Genomic DNA, 12445 nt, shown 5'->3' with positions numbered 1-12445 from the left:
TAAGCATTCTGGATATCCAGGGATACCATATAATCCCTTGGCTCCATGGCCAAAACGATGGAACGTAAAGTCTCCATATGAAACCGAGGTACCCAAATGTATTTGTTCAGCACTTTGAGATTGAGAATGGGCCGGAATGACCCATTTGGCCTCTGAACTAGAAACAGATTGGAGTAAAAATCCTGTCCTCATTGTGCAGGAGGAACTAGAATGACTACTCCTGACTGAAGCAATTTCTGAACTGCATCTTGCAAAGCCCTGGCCTTCGTCTCTACCCGAGATGGGCTGGTACAAAAAAAAACTTTGAGGAGGGTGCTTCCTGAAGGCAAAAGCATAACCTAGAAATACCGCTTCCTGCACCCAGGCATCTTTGTATACTGCTGCCAGATCTGTGCAAACTGAAGAAGTCGGCCCCCCACCCTGGGATTCCACAGGTGGAGGCCCGCACCATCAGGCTGATGCCAATGAAAAATCCCCTTCCAATGCATCAGCCCAGGCCGCAACTGCCTTTGCCATCCAAGCTGAAGTCATGGCTGGCCTTATGACTGCCCCAGACAGGGAAAAAAGTTTTAAAAAAACCATACACTCTACTATCCGTGACATCATTTAATGATGTTGAAGGCAAAGGTAATGTCGATTTTCGCACTAATCAAATCACATGTGTATCTACCTTGGGAGCCACCTCCCTTGTTAAACAATCCCCAGCTGGAAGAGGATAATTGGAATTCCGTTTCCTAGGAATTCTAAACTTCTTATTGGGCATAGCTCAAGCCTCTTCCATGATTTCCGCCAGCTGATCTGACCCCGGAAACTCAGTCTTAACTGTTTTGGGACGTTTAAACACATGTGCCTTGGTTTTTAATGCAGGCTCTGCTGAATCCTCTAAGGACAGAATGGCTTTCATTGCCTTAATTAACTCAGCTATATCCACTGAGCTGAGACCTTCCTCCTCCTCTTCGTATGCCGAAGCAGAGATTATTGAGCTTTCATCCTCCAATGAATCCTCATCTGAAACATGTGTAGCCTGTGAGGATGAAGATTTACTTATCACTGGCTTATCAGCCTGTTTCTTTTGAGAGGCTGCTGCTGGAAGTGTTACACCGCAGTTTGGAAGCTGCATGTAAGGGTTAATCGTGTAACCTATCCCTAGTACAGGAGTTGGAATTATCCGTTCAGCTATACTGCATAATGTCTATGCAAACATAGCCCAAGGCGGATCAACCTGCACCTGAATCTGCCTTGTATTTTTCAAGAGACCCTGGTGAAAGCTAAAACAATTTGCACACAAACCATCCTGAACCAGATCCTAGGAGGTTAACCCAGCTTTGCAAGACAAACATGATATGAGTGTTGGTGTTGCTGTGAGTGTACCTTCCTCACCTTTGCCGCTCTTAGACATAATAAATAATCAACACTTCCACAGTGTACTACACAATTTGTGACTGTAATCACTTTCAGCTTTTTAAAGTGACATACAATCCGACCTTACCCTGCTAAGCACCAGCATTGAGGATCGGAATAGAAAAAAACGGACAGAATATTATAGTAAAGTCAGCAATCACACTAGAAGTCAGTCACGTTATACATTAGTATTTAGAATGCCAAATTGATTTCTCACAAATATTTAAAATGCCCGCTCCAATAATCTACACATTAAGCTGGTTGTTTTAATAGTAAATATGACAGGTCTATCTTGCTTCGTTCAAATAATACACATACATGACAACACTCCATCATATACAATTCTAAATCATCATGATGTCTGGCGCTTGATATTATTATAATTATGTACTGTATGAAATAAGTGTCGAATCCATCTCTGTGGCATGTCCATGTAAATGCGTGTGTTACCATATATTGCTGTGCTCGCTGCGCGTATTTGCAAGTATAGCGACTTATATGTGTGTAGAGTTTGTATGTTCTCTTTATGTAATATTTTTTTTTTTACTTCGACAGTATAATTAGCAATATGAGCACATCATCAACTACAAATACATTTCAAGTATGTAGGAGAGCATATTACTGAATCATGTTTAAACAGATCTACCGTATTCAGACGCATCGCAAAAGAAACCACAGTAATAGTATACAAACTCATGTGCAATAGGCACTTATCTAACTATTCATACTCAAAAGGTAGAGACTTAGTGCTGTATTACCTGTGGTCAGTAGAGTGGGATACAGGGAGACTCACCCCGCTTCCAGGATCGATCAATACGTTTGCGAACGTTGAGTGGATCCAGACACTAATATATTGTACACTGCCACTCCATGAACCTATAGTGAACACAGACGCTCAGTGAACACAGACGCACCAGTCACACAGCCGCCTATGCTGCAATTGGGTCCCCTTCGTATACAGCATCTGAGACAGACGCAGGAAAACAGTTCATGGCGGGAGACTCGGAGGAAACTGGTCATGAACCGGGGGAAGGGGCGACCAGGAGAGCGTCTGACTCCCCAATGCTGACATCAACCCTAGGAATCGCGGCCTCATACTATTCCTGGATCCTATGATCCCTAAGGCCTAGCGCTGGTGCACCCGAGGTGGCAGCCGCATCAGCAACTGTTTGGTGGTCTCCTCCCAAAACAGTGCGGCTGTGTCTGTATTCCCCTTCTAAGCGGAACCGATGCCTTACCTTCTCCCCGTGCTCCGGCCAGAGCCTGGTAACGTCTGCTGGATCTTCTAGTAGTTCTATCACAGATGCCTGCCGAAACAGCGCTGTACTCTTGGGTAAGCGTTGTCGCGACCCGGCGGAGAGTTGTTTGATTGACTCTTTCTAAGGTACGTATAAGACGCTTTTTAGAAAGATCACTCAAGAAAAAATAGTAAGACTATAAAAACGAGTTTTATGGTAAGAACTTACCTTTGTTAATACTCTTTCTGCGAGGTACACTGGGCTCCACAAGGATAGACATAGGGTGTAGAGTAGGATCTTGATCCGAAGCACCAACAGGCTCAAAAGCTTTGACCTTCTTCCCAAGATGCATAGCGCCGCCTCCTATATCACCCCGCCTCCGTGCACAGGAGCTCAGTTTTGTTAACCAGCCCAATGCAGTAGCAAGTAAAAGAGATGACAACTGCCAGTTGCCACAAACACCACTCTCTCCCGACAGGAGAAGTGTCAGCGGCTAATGCCATACCAACCCAAAGAAGCTAAGTGCGTCAGGGTGGGCGCCCTGTTGAGCCCAGTGTACCTCGCAGAAAGAGTTTTAACAAAGGTAAGTTCTTACTATAAAACTCGTTTTCTGCTGCGGGGTACACTGGGCTCCACAAGGATAGACATAGGGGATGTCCTAAAGCAGTTCCTTATGGGAGGGGACGCACTGTAGCTGGCACAAGAACCCTGCGTCCAAAGGAAGCATCCTGGGAAGCGGCAGTATCGAAGGCATAGAACCTTATGAACGTGTTCACAGAGGACCACGTAGCCGCCTTGCACAATTGTTCAAGGGTCGCACCATGTTGGGCCGCCCAAGAAGGTCCAACAGACCGAGTAGAATGGGCCTTAATATGATCAGGAGCAGAGAGACCAGTCTTCACATAATTGCATGTGCAATCACCATTCTAATCCATCTGGCCAGAGTTTGCTTGTGAGCAGGCCAGCCCCGTTTGAGAAACCCAAACACAACAAAGAGAGAATCAGATTTCCTAATAGGAGCAGTTCTCTTCACATAGATACGGAGAGCCCGTACCACATCCAAAGACCGCTCTTTAAGAGACAGATCAGGAGAAACAAGTGCCGGAACTACAATCTCCTGGCTAAGGTGGAACGAAGAAACCATCCTAGGTAGATAGCCCGGACGAGTCCTAAGAACCGCCCGGTCACGGTGAAATATCAGATATGGGGAACTACAGGACAAGGCACCCAAATCCGACACTCTTCTAGCTGAAGCAATAGCCAGCAGAAACACCACCTTAAGGGAAAGCCACTTAAGGTCACTTAAGAGCCACTTAAGAGGTTCAAACGGAGACTCTTGTAACGCCACCAAAACCACCGACAAGTCCCAAGGAGCCACAGGCGGGACATAGGGAGGTTGGATACGTAACATGCCCTGAGTAAAGGTATGCACATCAGGTAAGGTCGCAATTTTTCTCTGAAACCACACCGACAAGGCAGATATTTGAACCTTGAGGGAGGCCAGACGCAGGCCTAAGTCCAGGCCCTGCTGAAGAAAAGCCAACAACTTGGCTATTCTACACTTGGAAGCGTCATAATCGTTAGATGCGCACCAAACAAAGTAAGAATGCCAGACCCTATAGTAACTCCGAGCAGAAGCCGGTTTCCGGGCCCGCGACATAGTTTGAATGACCGCCTCAGAAAACTTGCATCCAGGAGGGTCTGTACCACCGAATGTAGAGTGTTTGCCTTTGTCTTGTCCAATGGGACATCTGTCTGGCAAAATCGATGAGGGGTCGGTTTTTGAAGGCTATGGCGTAACCTCGAGTGACGACTTCCCGTACCCAGGCATCTAGAAGTCAGCCCCCCACCCTGGGATCCCCCAGAGGGCGGCCCGCCCCGTCATGCGGCAGACTTATCTCTCTTGGAAGCTGGCTGACGGGCCGCCCAGGCTCTTTTGGGCTTAGGCTCACCAGGTTTGGAAGTGCGGGCCTGCTTGTTGTACGCCTGACCTTTTGCTTTACCTGAAGGACGAAAGGAAGTACCTTTAGCCTTCGACACAGAAGGAGCAGTACTTGGCAGACAGGCAGTTTTGGCAGTAGCCAAGTCAGCTACAATCTTATTTAAATCCTCCCCAAACAGAATATCTCCCTTAAAAGGGAGTACCTCCAGGGTTTTTCTAGAGTCCAGATCCACAGACCAGGATCTCAGCCACAATATCCAGCGAGCCAGGACTAACGTAGTAGAGGCCTTGGCTGCCAGGATACCTGCATCAGAAGCCGCCTCTTTAATACAACGAGAAGCTGTGACAATATAAGACAAGCATTGTCTAGCATGGTCAGAGGAGATTTCAGCTTCCAACTCCAAGGCCCATGCTTCAATGGCCTCTGCAGCCCAAGTAGCTGCAATAGTGGGCCTTTGTGCAGCACTCGTGAGGGTGTAAATCGCTTTCAGACAACACTCCACACGTTTATCCGTAGGCTCTTTAAGAGACGTGACGGTGGTGACCGGTAGAGCTGAGGAAACCACCATCCTAGCCACATGTCAGTCCACTGGAGGAGACGTTTCCCAATTCTTAGACAGATCCGGCACGAGGGGATAGCGAGCCAGCATCTTCTTTTGAGGCACAAACTTTGTACCCGGGTTTTCCCAGGGTTCCTGACGTATATCAATTAGGTGGTCAGAGTGAGGTAAAACTTGTTTAATCACCTTCTGACGCTTGAACCTATCTGGTTTCTTAGGAGGAACGGATGGCTCGGGATCATCCGTAAACTGTAAAATCAACTTAATAGCCTCCAAAAGATCAGGAACATCCACATGTGAACCACCCTCCCCATCAACCGTATCTGAGTCAGAACCTGTGGGGTCAGTGTAAGTGCCGTCTTCATCCGACGAGGTGTCAGTGACAGCAGTGGATTGTGAGGAGACAAGCGCTCGCTTAGAGGACCACTTGGACGTAGGCGAGCGCCGGTCAGACTTTTTAGTAGTCAGGGACTGGTTCAACTTCTTTATTTGAGCAGATAAATCGTCCGCCCACGGCGGGTTAGCTGCAGGGACCACAAACGGTTGCACAGGCATTGGGGATCCCATAAGGGGTGTTAGTTTATGAACTAGCGTATGCAGAAGCGTGGAAAAAGTGGCCCACGGCGGGTCATTATTTGCCCCCGTTGCCACCGTCCCACTGGGGGGCAAGGAGCCCCCAGAACCAGAGCCCAAAGTTGCTATATTCTCCTCATAGGTATCTGCGGCTTCAGCAACACCGGCAGTGTGTTCAGCCCCAGAACCGTTACCCTCAGAAGCAGACATGATATAACTTGCAGCATCGGGTAACACAGTACAATTTGTCAGCAGCACAATACCTCTAGCCCAAACCCCTGCGCAGTGTAGTCAGCACCAGCAGAGATAAAGGAGAGATATGGTGACTAAATCACAGAGAAAAATACATAATACAGTATATCTTTGTGAAAATCCTATATTAGATAAAACCTGACGCACCAAGCCCCCTCAGGTTATAGAATATAGAGATAGCAGGTTGAGTGAAAAACACGAAATGGACACCACTCAGCTATCAAATGCACACACAAATAGTCACAGTCTGTACAATGCAGAGGTTATTACTAACAATAATACTGCAATGGACTAGCTTACACAGCTATATAACAATAGATATAACAGTACACAGTAAGAACTGGATGTATATCACAGGGTAATTGTACTAGGAAACCCTGACTAAGTGCACTCTTTCTTAACTAACACTGACTAAAAAAGGCAGGTAGAATACTTAAGTGTCTAGTAAAGTCACAGCACTGACAACCAGGCGGCTTTACATAGGAGGATTTGCCCAAGCATTCCCAGGAACAGTGAGCTGAGGGATAATGGCGCCGCAGACACTGCCAGGGAGTGAGGGAGAGACAGATATGCAGCTCCAGGGCGGGAACATTTGCGGGAAATGGCGCCCTGGGGCTGGGGGAGGGGCTCCAGGTCTAAGCCTTATCCCCTCTGCTGGCAAAACCACCGGGTACTGCGGGCTACTTGAAAAAAAGGTTTAGAGAGAAAACCTGACCTGCACCTATGCCCTGGTGATCTAGTGGGATCGCCTGTACTGTCACAGTGTCCACCGGCAGCGCGCGCGGTCGGCCTCCCACCGGCTGCGAGCGGGACCCACTTACCTCCTCCCGAAATGCGGCCACGCGATCCCGGAGAGCCCCAGCCGTGTGTGACTAACTTGGAAGAATACCGGAGCCTCCTGCTGTAGGTACCCGGCAACCAGGGCACGGGAGTGTACAGCGCCGCTGGAGGAGAGATGGAGCTGCAGCAGGCAATGTCTACTGACATCCAGCACAATCTGAGCCTCTGCTGCAGCCCTTGTAGTCTTCTTTTTTCCTCAGAAAAAGCTTTTTCTAGAGCTGCTGTGAGCAGCCCTTCCTGCTACATGCTTGTTACATATAAAAATTCTTGGCGCAGCATTTAAAAGATGACAGTGAAGACAGAGACAATTGTCAGACTGAATTAATGTAAATAACATTTAATAATCACAAATTAAAAATGTGTTGCTTATTTAGCATATAGTTAAAATAACTAATTCATTCAATGAGTATAGCCGATGTAAAATACTCTATGTTAGATAAATTTAATTAAAAGTCAATGCCTAAATGGCAGAAAATGTCCTGAGACCTGGTACCCTTAGCCAGATAGGCTTGTAGTTTATCTCATCAAACCAGTCTATATCAATCCTTTAACGGTATAGCCTCTTATCTTTTTACACTTTCCTGTGCAAATAGCTTGATCCACACTGGGAACCTTTCCGTAACATGCAGTTTTAAAGGTATATTTACAGGGATGAATCCACTACTTCCTGGTGATGCTTTAGCTAAATGCGGCGCTAATGTACCTTTCACTCTCAGTACGGTGGATCCCCGTCTCTGCTGTACTCGTTCCCCTCCGCTGGTGTCGGCCGCCTCACAGAGCCGTGGTGATCCGTCGCTCTACACAGCTTTCAGACTGTGGAACGCACCACTTTGGCTTCCGGTTTCGCGGTTTCCGGCTTCCGGTGACACTTGTAGCCAGCGTGTGTGGTCCGTGTGCGGTCCGTGCAGGATCCCATACGAAGCCCCTAAGGGGGGAAACGCGTTGGAAGCTGCATTACTGAACGGACGAGCCCAGATCCTGCACGGACCACACACGCCGGCTACAAGCGTCACCGGAAGCCGGAAACCGCGAAACCGGAAGCCAAAGTGGTGCATTCCACAGCCTGAAAGCTGTGTAGAGCGACAGATCACCACGGCTCTGGGAGGCGGCCGACACCAGCGGAGGGGAACGAGTACAGCAGAAACGGGGATCCACCGTACTGAGAGTGAGAGGTACATTAGCGCCGCATTTAGCTAAAGCATCACCAGGAAGTAGTGGATTCATCCCTGTAAATATACCTTTAAAACTGCATGTTACGGAAAGGTTCCAGGTGTGGATCAAGCTATTTGCACAGGAAAGTGTAAAAAGATAAGAGGCTATACCGTTAAAGGATTGATATAGACTGGTTTGATGAGATAAACTACAAGCCTATCTGGCTAAGGATACCAGGTCTCAGGACATTTTCTGCCATTTAGGCATTGACTTTTAATTAGATTTATCTAACATAGAGTATTTTACATCGGCTATACTCATTGAATGAATTAGTTATTTTAACTATATGCTAAATAAGCAACACATTTTTAATTTGTGATTATTAAATGTTATTTACATTAATTCAGTCTGACAATTGTCTCTGTCTTCACTGTCATCTTTTAAATGCTGCGCCAAGAATTTTTATATGTAATTAACTTCAACCAGTGAGGGTACTGGTCTAATCTACGGCTACACCATTTTGTTTTGTCATTTCTGCAGAAACTTCTCTGTTTTTTCTTCTTTTCTTTACTTTCTTCTTTTCTACAAAGGAGTTAGCGCAGATAATATCATATTCCAATTTCTATCACATGCTTGCACTGCAGCACCAACTACAAACTGAGCTCCTGTGCACGGAGGCGGGGTGATATAGGAGGCGGCGTTATGCATCTTGGGAAGAAGGTCAAAGCTTTTGAGCCTGTTGGTGCTTCGGATCAAGATCCTACTCTACACCCTATGTCTATCCTTGTGGAGCCCAGTGTACCCCGCAGCAGAAAATAAAATAAGAAAGCTTAGGGCTGCTAAAAACCAGCAACCCTCTGACCATGGTCCGGCTCCTGCCGCACCAAACAAAAAACTGATTTGCCTGAGCCAGGAGGCGGGGATATATGGACGGGCCCGCTGCATGCTGGGAGGCCAAAAAGCTTTGACCAATTGGTGCAAATCCGCTGTCGCTTCATCATATCCCAATGTTATCCTGTGGATAACCTGTGGTCCCTGCCGGAGAAAGTTACAGTTGCCAAATCAGTATCTAATTTTGGTAGAAACATTATAGGGATTAGGAAATTTAATCTGATCCCAGAAGGTTACTGCATTGGGCTCTGCTGTTAACACAGCTCTCCAGCATCTGGCTCACACCTAGCATTCCTTGTTCTCTCTAGCTGGTAGCATGTTATCAGTGGGTATGAAAACTACCAGGAAGGCAGAACTAAAGAAAATACCCCAATGTGTGTGCCACACTTTGTTCCTGCCATGGCTCACTGACCATAAATAATACTTTGCCAGCTTGGGCGAGCAAGCAGCGCCAGGCACTCACCAGACACCAGATATTACCACGGAACATGGGAACACCTGTGAATACCAGATTACAATGGTCTGTGATCATGGTTAATTTGGCACAGTAATGCATTAACTGTACAGCCATAGTACACGGTGCCATATTGTTGATAAGGCCAGACTCGCCTTTGTCGCGTCAGCCCTAGGTCCCTCTCTAGAACTGACTACCACACTTGTTGAAGGGCAAGAAAAACTTGACTTCAATGGGAATATATGAGGGCCCTCTGGCTGTTGAGGGTTTATTTAGGAGACCGTCCTTACTGCAAAATCCCTAGGAAAAATACATACAGTATCGTAATACAGATTTGTACAGTGAGATTTGTACACGTCTCAATATTTATCCCTGTTCTAGCTCATTAATGACATTTTGATCTTAGGGAATCTGGGGATATATGGCAATCATGTCTCCTGCTCTGGACATAAAACCTTGTATGTAATGTCAGGCACTGAAGGCTGTAGATAGTGTGCGTGTTGTTGCATAGTATTACAGGAAGCTTACCTGCAGGTCTCATCAGTTCTCCACCCAAGCCTCTGGAGAGAAGACAGGACACTTATTCAACATGTATTATTTGCAATAGTTATTTTAAGTATCACTGTGGAGATTTATTTTATAACAAAGAGGAACTTTCCTTACTTCTCCCAATAACAGAGACCAAATAAATGTACATAACTCTAGGCCTGACACGGTGAATAAACAAATTCTAAATACCTATTTAAAAAAAACTAGGGGAGACCTTGAAAACTCAACTTATAGATTATCCGGAAGACATAATAAACAGCTCTTTGTAATAAACCTAACAAATCAGGTCTATGGCCAAACTGCTCGTCCTGCTGCAGATATAGCAAGTTCTGCAAACATTTCATTACACTGATAAATAACTACCTAGAAAACAATCTGCCTGCAGAGCTGCTGTAGTGTCATGTAATTGTTATAGCGTAATAAGCACGAAATGTCTGGGACATTATAGGAGACAATGATTGAGGTATTTTGGTACTTTTCTAAAGGTAGAAACATTTTAATGGGCAGTGTTTAAAACCTGTAAATGCTCCACGGGATCACAGTGATGCAAAGAGGGCTACACCTGTGTTCCACCCAATCATTAAACTGCTAACGAGGGGAACATAACCACACACAAAGACAGGTACTTTCTGAGGAGATTAGGACAGGTGGCGTCAAGACAGCCCTTCAGCAATGTAAAGATAGAGCTCATGCACCTGACTCCTGGACTCAGTTATTCATGTGCATAGCAGTATACAGACATGAAGATGGCGCACATACTTAACAGTCTGTAGTTTACAATGTGATACTAGCTGTGAAGTAAAGTAGATAGCAGCTACATTAAAATAGGTACAACCCCCTCCCCCTCCACACACACACACACACACACACACACACACACACACACACACACACACACACACTCAGCTACCAATGACTAAACTTCCAAGTGAATACCCTCTAGTACTCTAATGAAATGCTATCCCTACGGAGGGAAGGCCTGTGCCTGCTGCCGGCACCTTTGCCCTTCCTTTGAAGACTATGGTTTTAGCTCTCCTAGAAAATGCCTAAATCCGCTCATCTTGGTTGCTGAGGAGAGGTAAAATGAGATTGGGAGTAGGGGGTAAGACAATGACATAAAGAGGAGGGGGAAGAGAGTGGATGAGAGAGAAAAGTGCCTCTCACTAAAGCGTATCATCACCTGCTGACTGGCAAGAAGTAAAGGAGAGGTAAAGAGAGAAGGATAGAGGGGTTTAAGAAGGAAACCCAAACACAGGAAGTGTGTAAATCCATCCCCAATTTGGAACCAGCACTAGTGCTTTCAGCAGAGTGTCAATTAACCCAGAATCGGTGGGAAAGCCGTCATGGGGGCCCCCCTTGATTTTAGGATAGCAAGCACTGGGCATTGCCAGCTGGGAAGTACCGTATAACACATCACAGTCCAGTTGGCACCAGACCAATTTTACCAGGAGTTAGGCCTGAAAAAAAAGCGTACAAGACAAGCCCCCTTCCCCCCAGGCATAACCAGCCCTGGTACTGGCAGATTGAAATGAAAAAGGGAACGAGGACAGTACAGAAAACAAAACTAAGATTCCATTTCAAGAGTACAAAATCAAGGAATGTAAAAAGAATTGAAAATTAGTCTGATGGCACACCCAAACAAACAAATCATTTCAGTGGCAAATCAGAAATTTTGAATCACTGCACTCTACAGACCTCGCATTATTTTCATGGCATGCCTAGGCCAAAAGTTTCTTATTGACAGACTCTGTATAAAATTATTAATTTAAGTAAATTGTGTGTACATGTTTTAGCTATGGTGATGGTGGAAAGGGTTGCTTTTCTGTTTTTCCACATATTTTATGACTGTCAGCCATTATCACTGCTTTTGCCTATGACACTAACCATAAATAATTTGATTTGGTCCTGGACCACCAACCTCTGATACCCCTGCAAGTGCCCCACAACACCCAGTTTGGGACCCAATACACTAAACAATTAGTATTGAGGGGATTCAATCACCAAATTGACAATAACAATGTTGACATTCATAATGTCGACACAAGAAGGTCTACCTTTATAGGGGTATATTCAATTGAAGTCGGATCCATTCCGACATGCATTTGTCAGAATGGATCCGACCAGGGCTATTCAAATGGCCATCTCAATTCGACTTTTAAAAAAGTCGAATTGAGATAAGGGAGCAGAGAGGAGGAGACGGGGAGAGCAGCGCTACAGCAGCGTTGTAGGAGGATGTGGGACCGCCACCAGACCTCACAGCAGCGTTCACCCGGCTCCAGCAAGCAAGACGGGTGGACGCTGCCGTGAGCGGCGGCTGTGACACATCCTTCTGCATATGCTGTGCTGTAACAGCTACTCTCCTCCCGTCTCCCCGCGGCTCTCCTACCCCGTCTCCTCCTCTCAGCTCCCTCATCTCAATCAGACTTTTTTAAAGTCAGATTGAGATGGTCGGAAAGGGGGCCAAAATTTGGATTTGGCCCTGTTTCCGAAAGAAGCACGCGGATCAGGGAATTCGACTTGTCGGATAATTTTGGGGTATATTGAATAGGTCGGAACCCCTTTCGACCTAAAAAAGTTGAAAACTGACGTCTTT

General features: G+C 46.1%; 1 protein-coding gene across 1 annotated transcript in view; it reads right to left on the bottom strand.

Moving 5' to 3' along the window:
• Nucleotides 1–12445, bottom strand: part of TBCD (tubulin folding cofactor D) — a 707681-nt gene that overhangs the window by 218957 nt on the left and 476279 nt on the right. Inside the window, exon 24 of the mRNA XM_063961004.1 lies at nucleotides 9832–9863. Coding sequence (XP_063817074.1) covers nucleotides 9832–9863 — 32 coding nt within the window. The remainder of the gene's footprint in view (nucleotides 1–9831; nucleotides 9864–12445) is intronic.

The sequence above is a fragment of the Pseudophryne corroboree genome, chromosome 3 (genome assembly GCF_028390025.1).
Source record: "Pseudophryne corroboree isolate aPseCor3 chromosome 3, aPseCor3.hap2, whole genome shotgun sequence".
In the NCBI taxonomy this organism is placed as follows: Eukaryota; Metazoa; Chordata; class Amphibia; order Anura; family Myobatrachidae; genus Pseudophryne; species Pseudophryne corroboree.
Note: the sequence above shows the minus strand (reverse complement) of the source record. Positions and strands in the feature narration are given on the sequence as shown.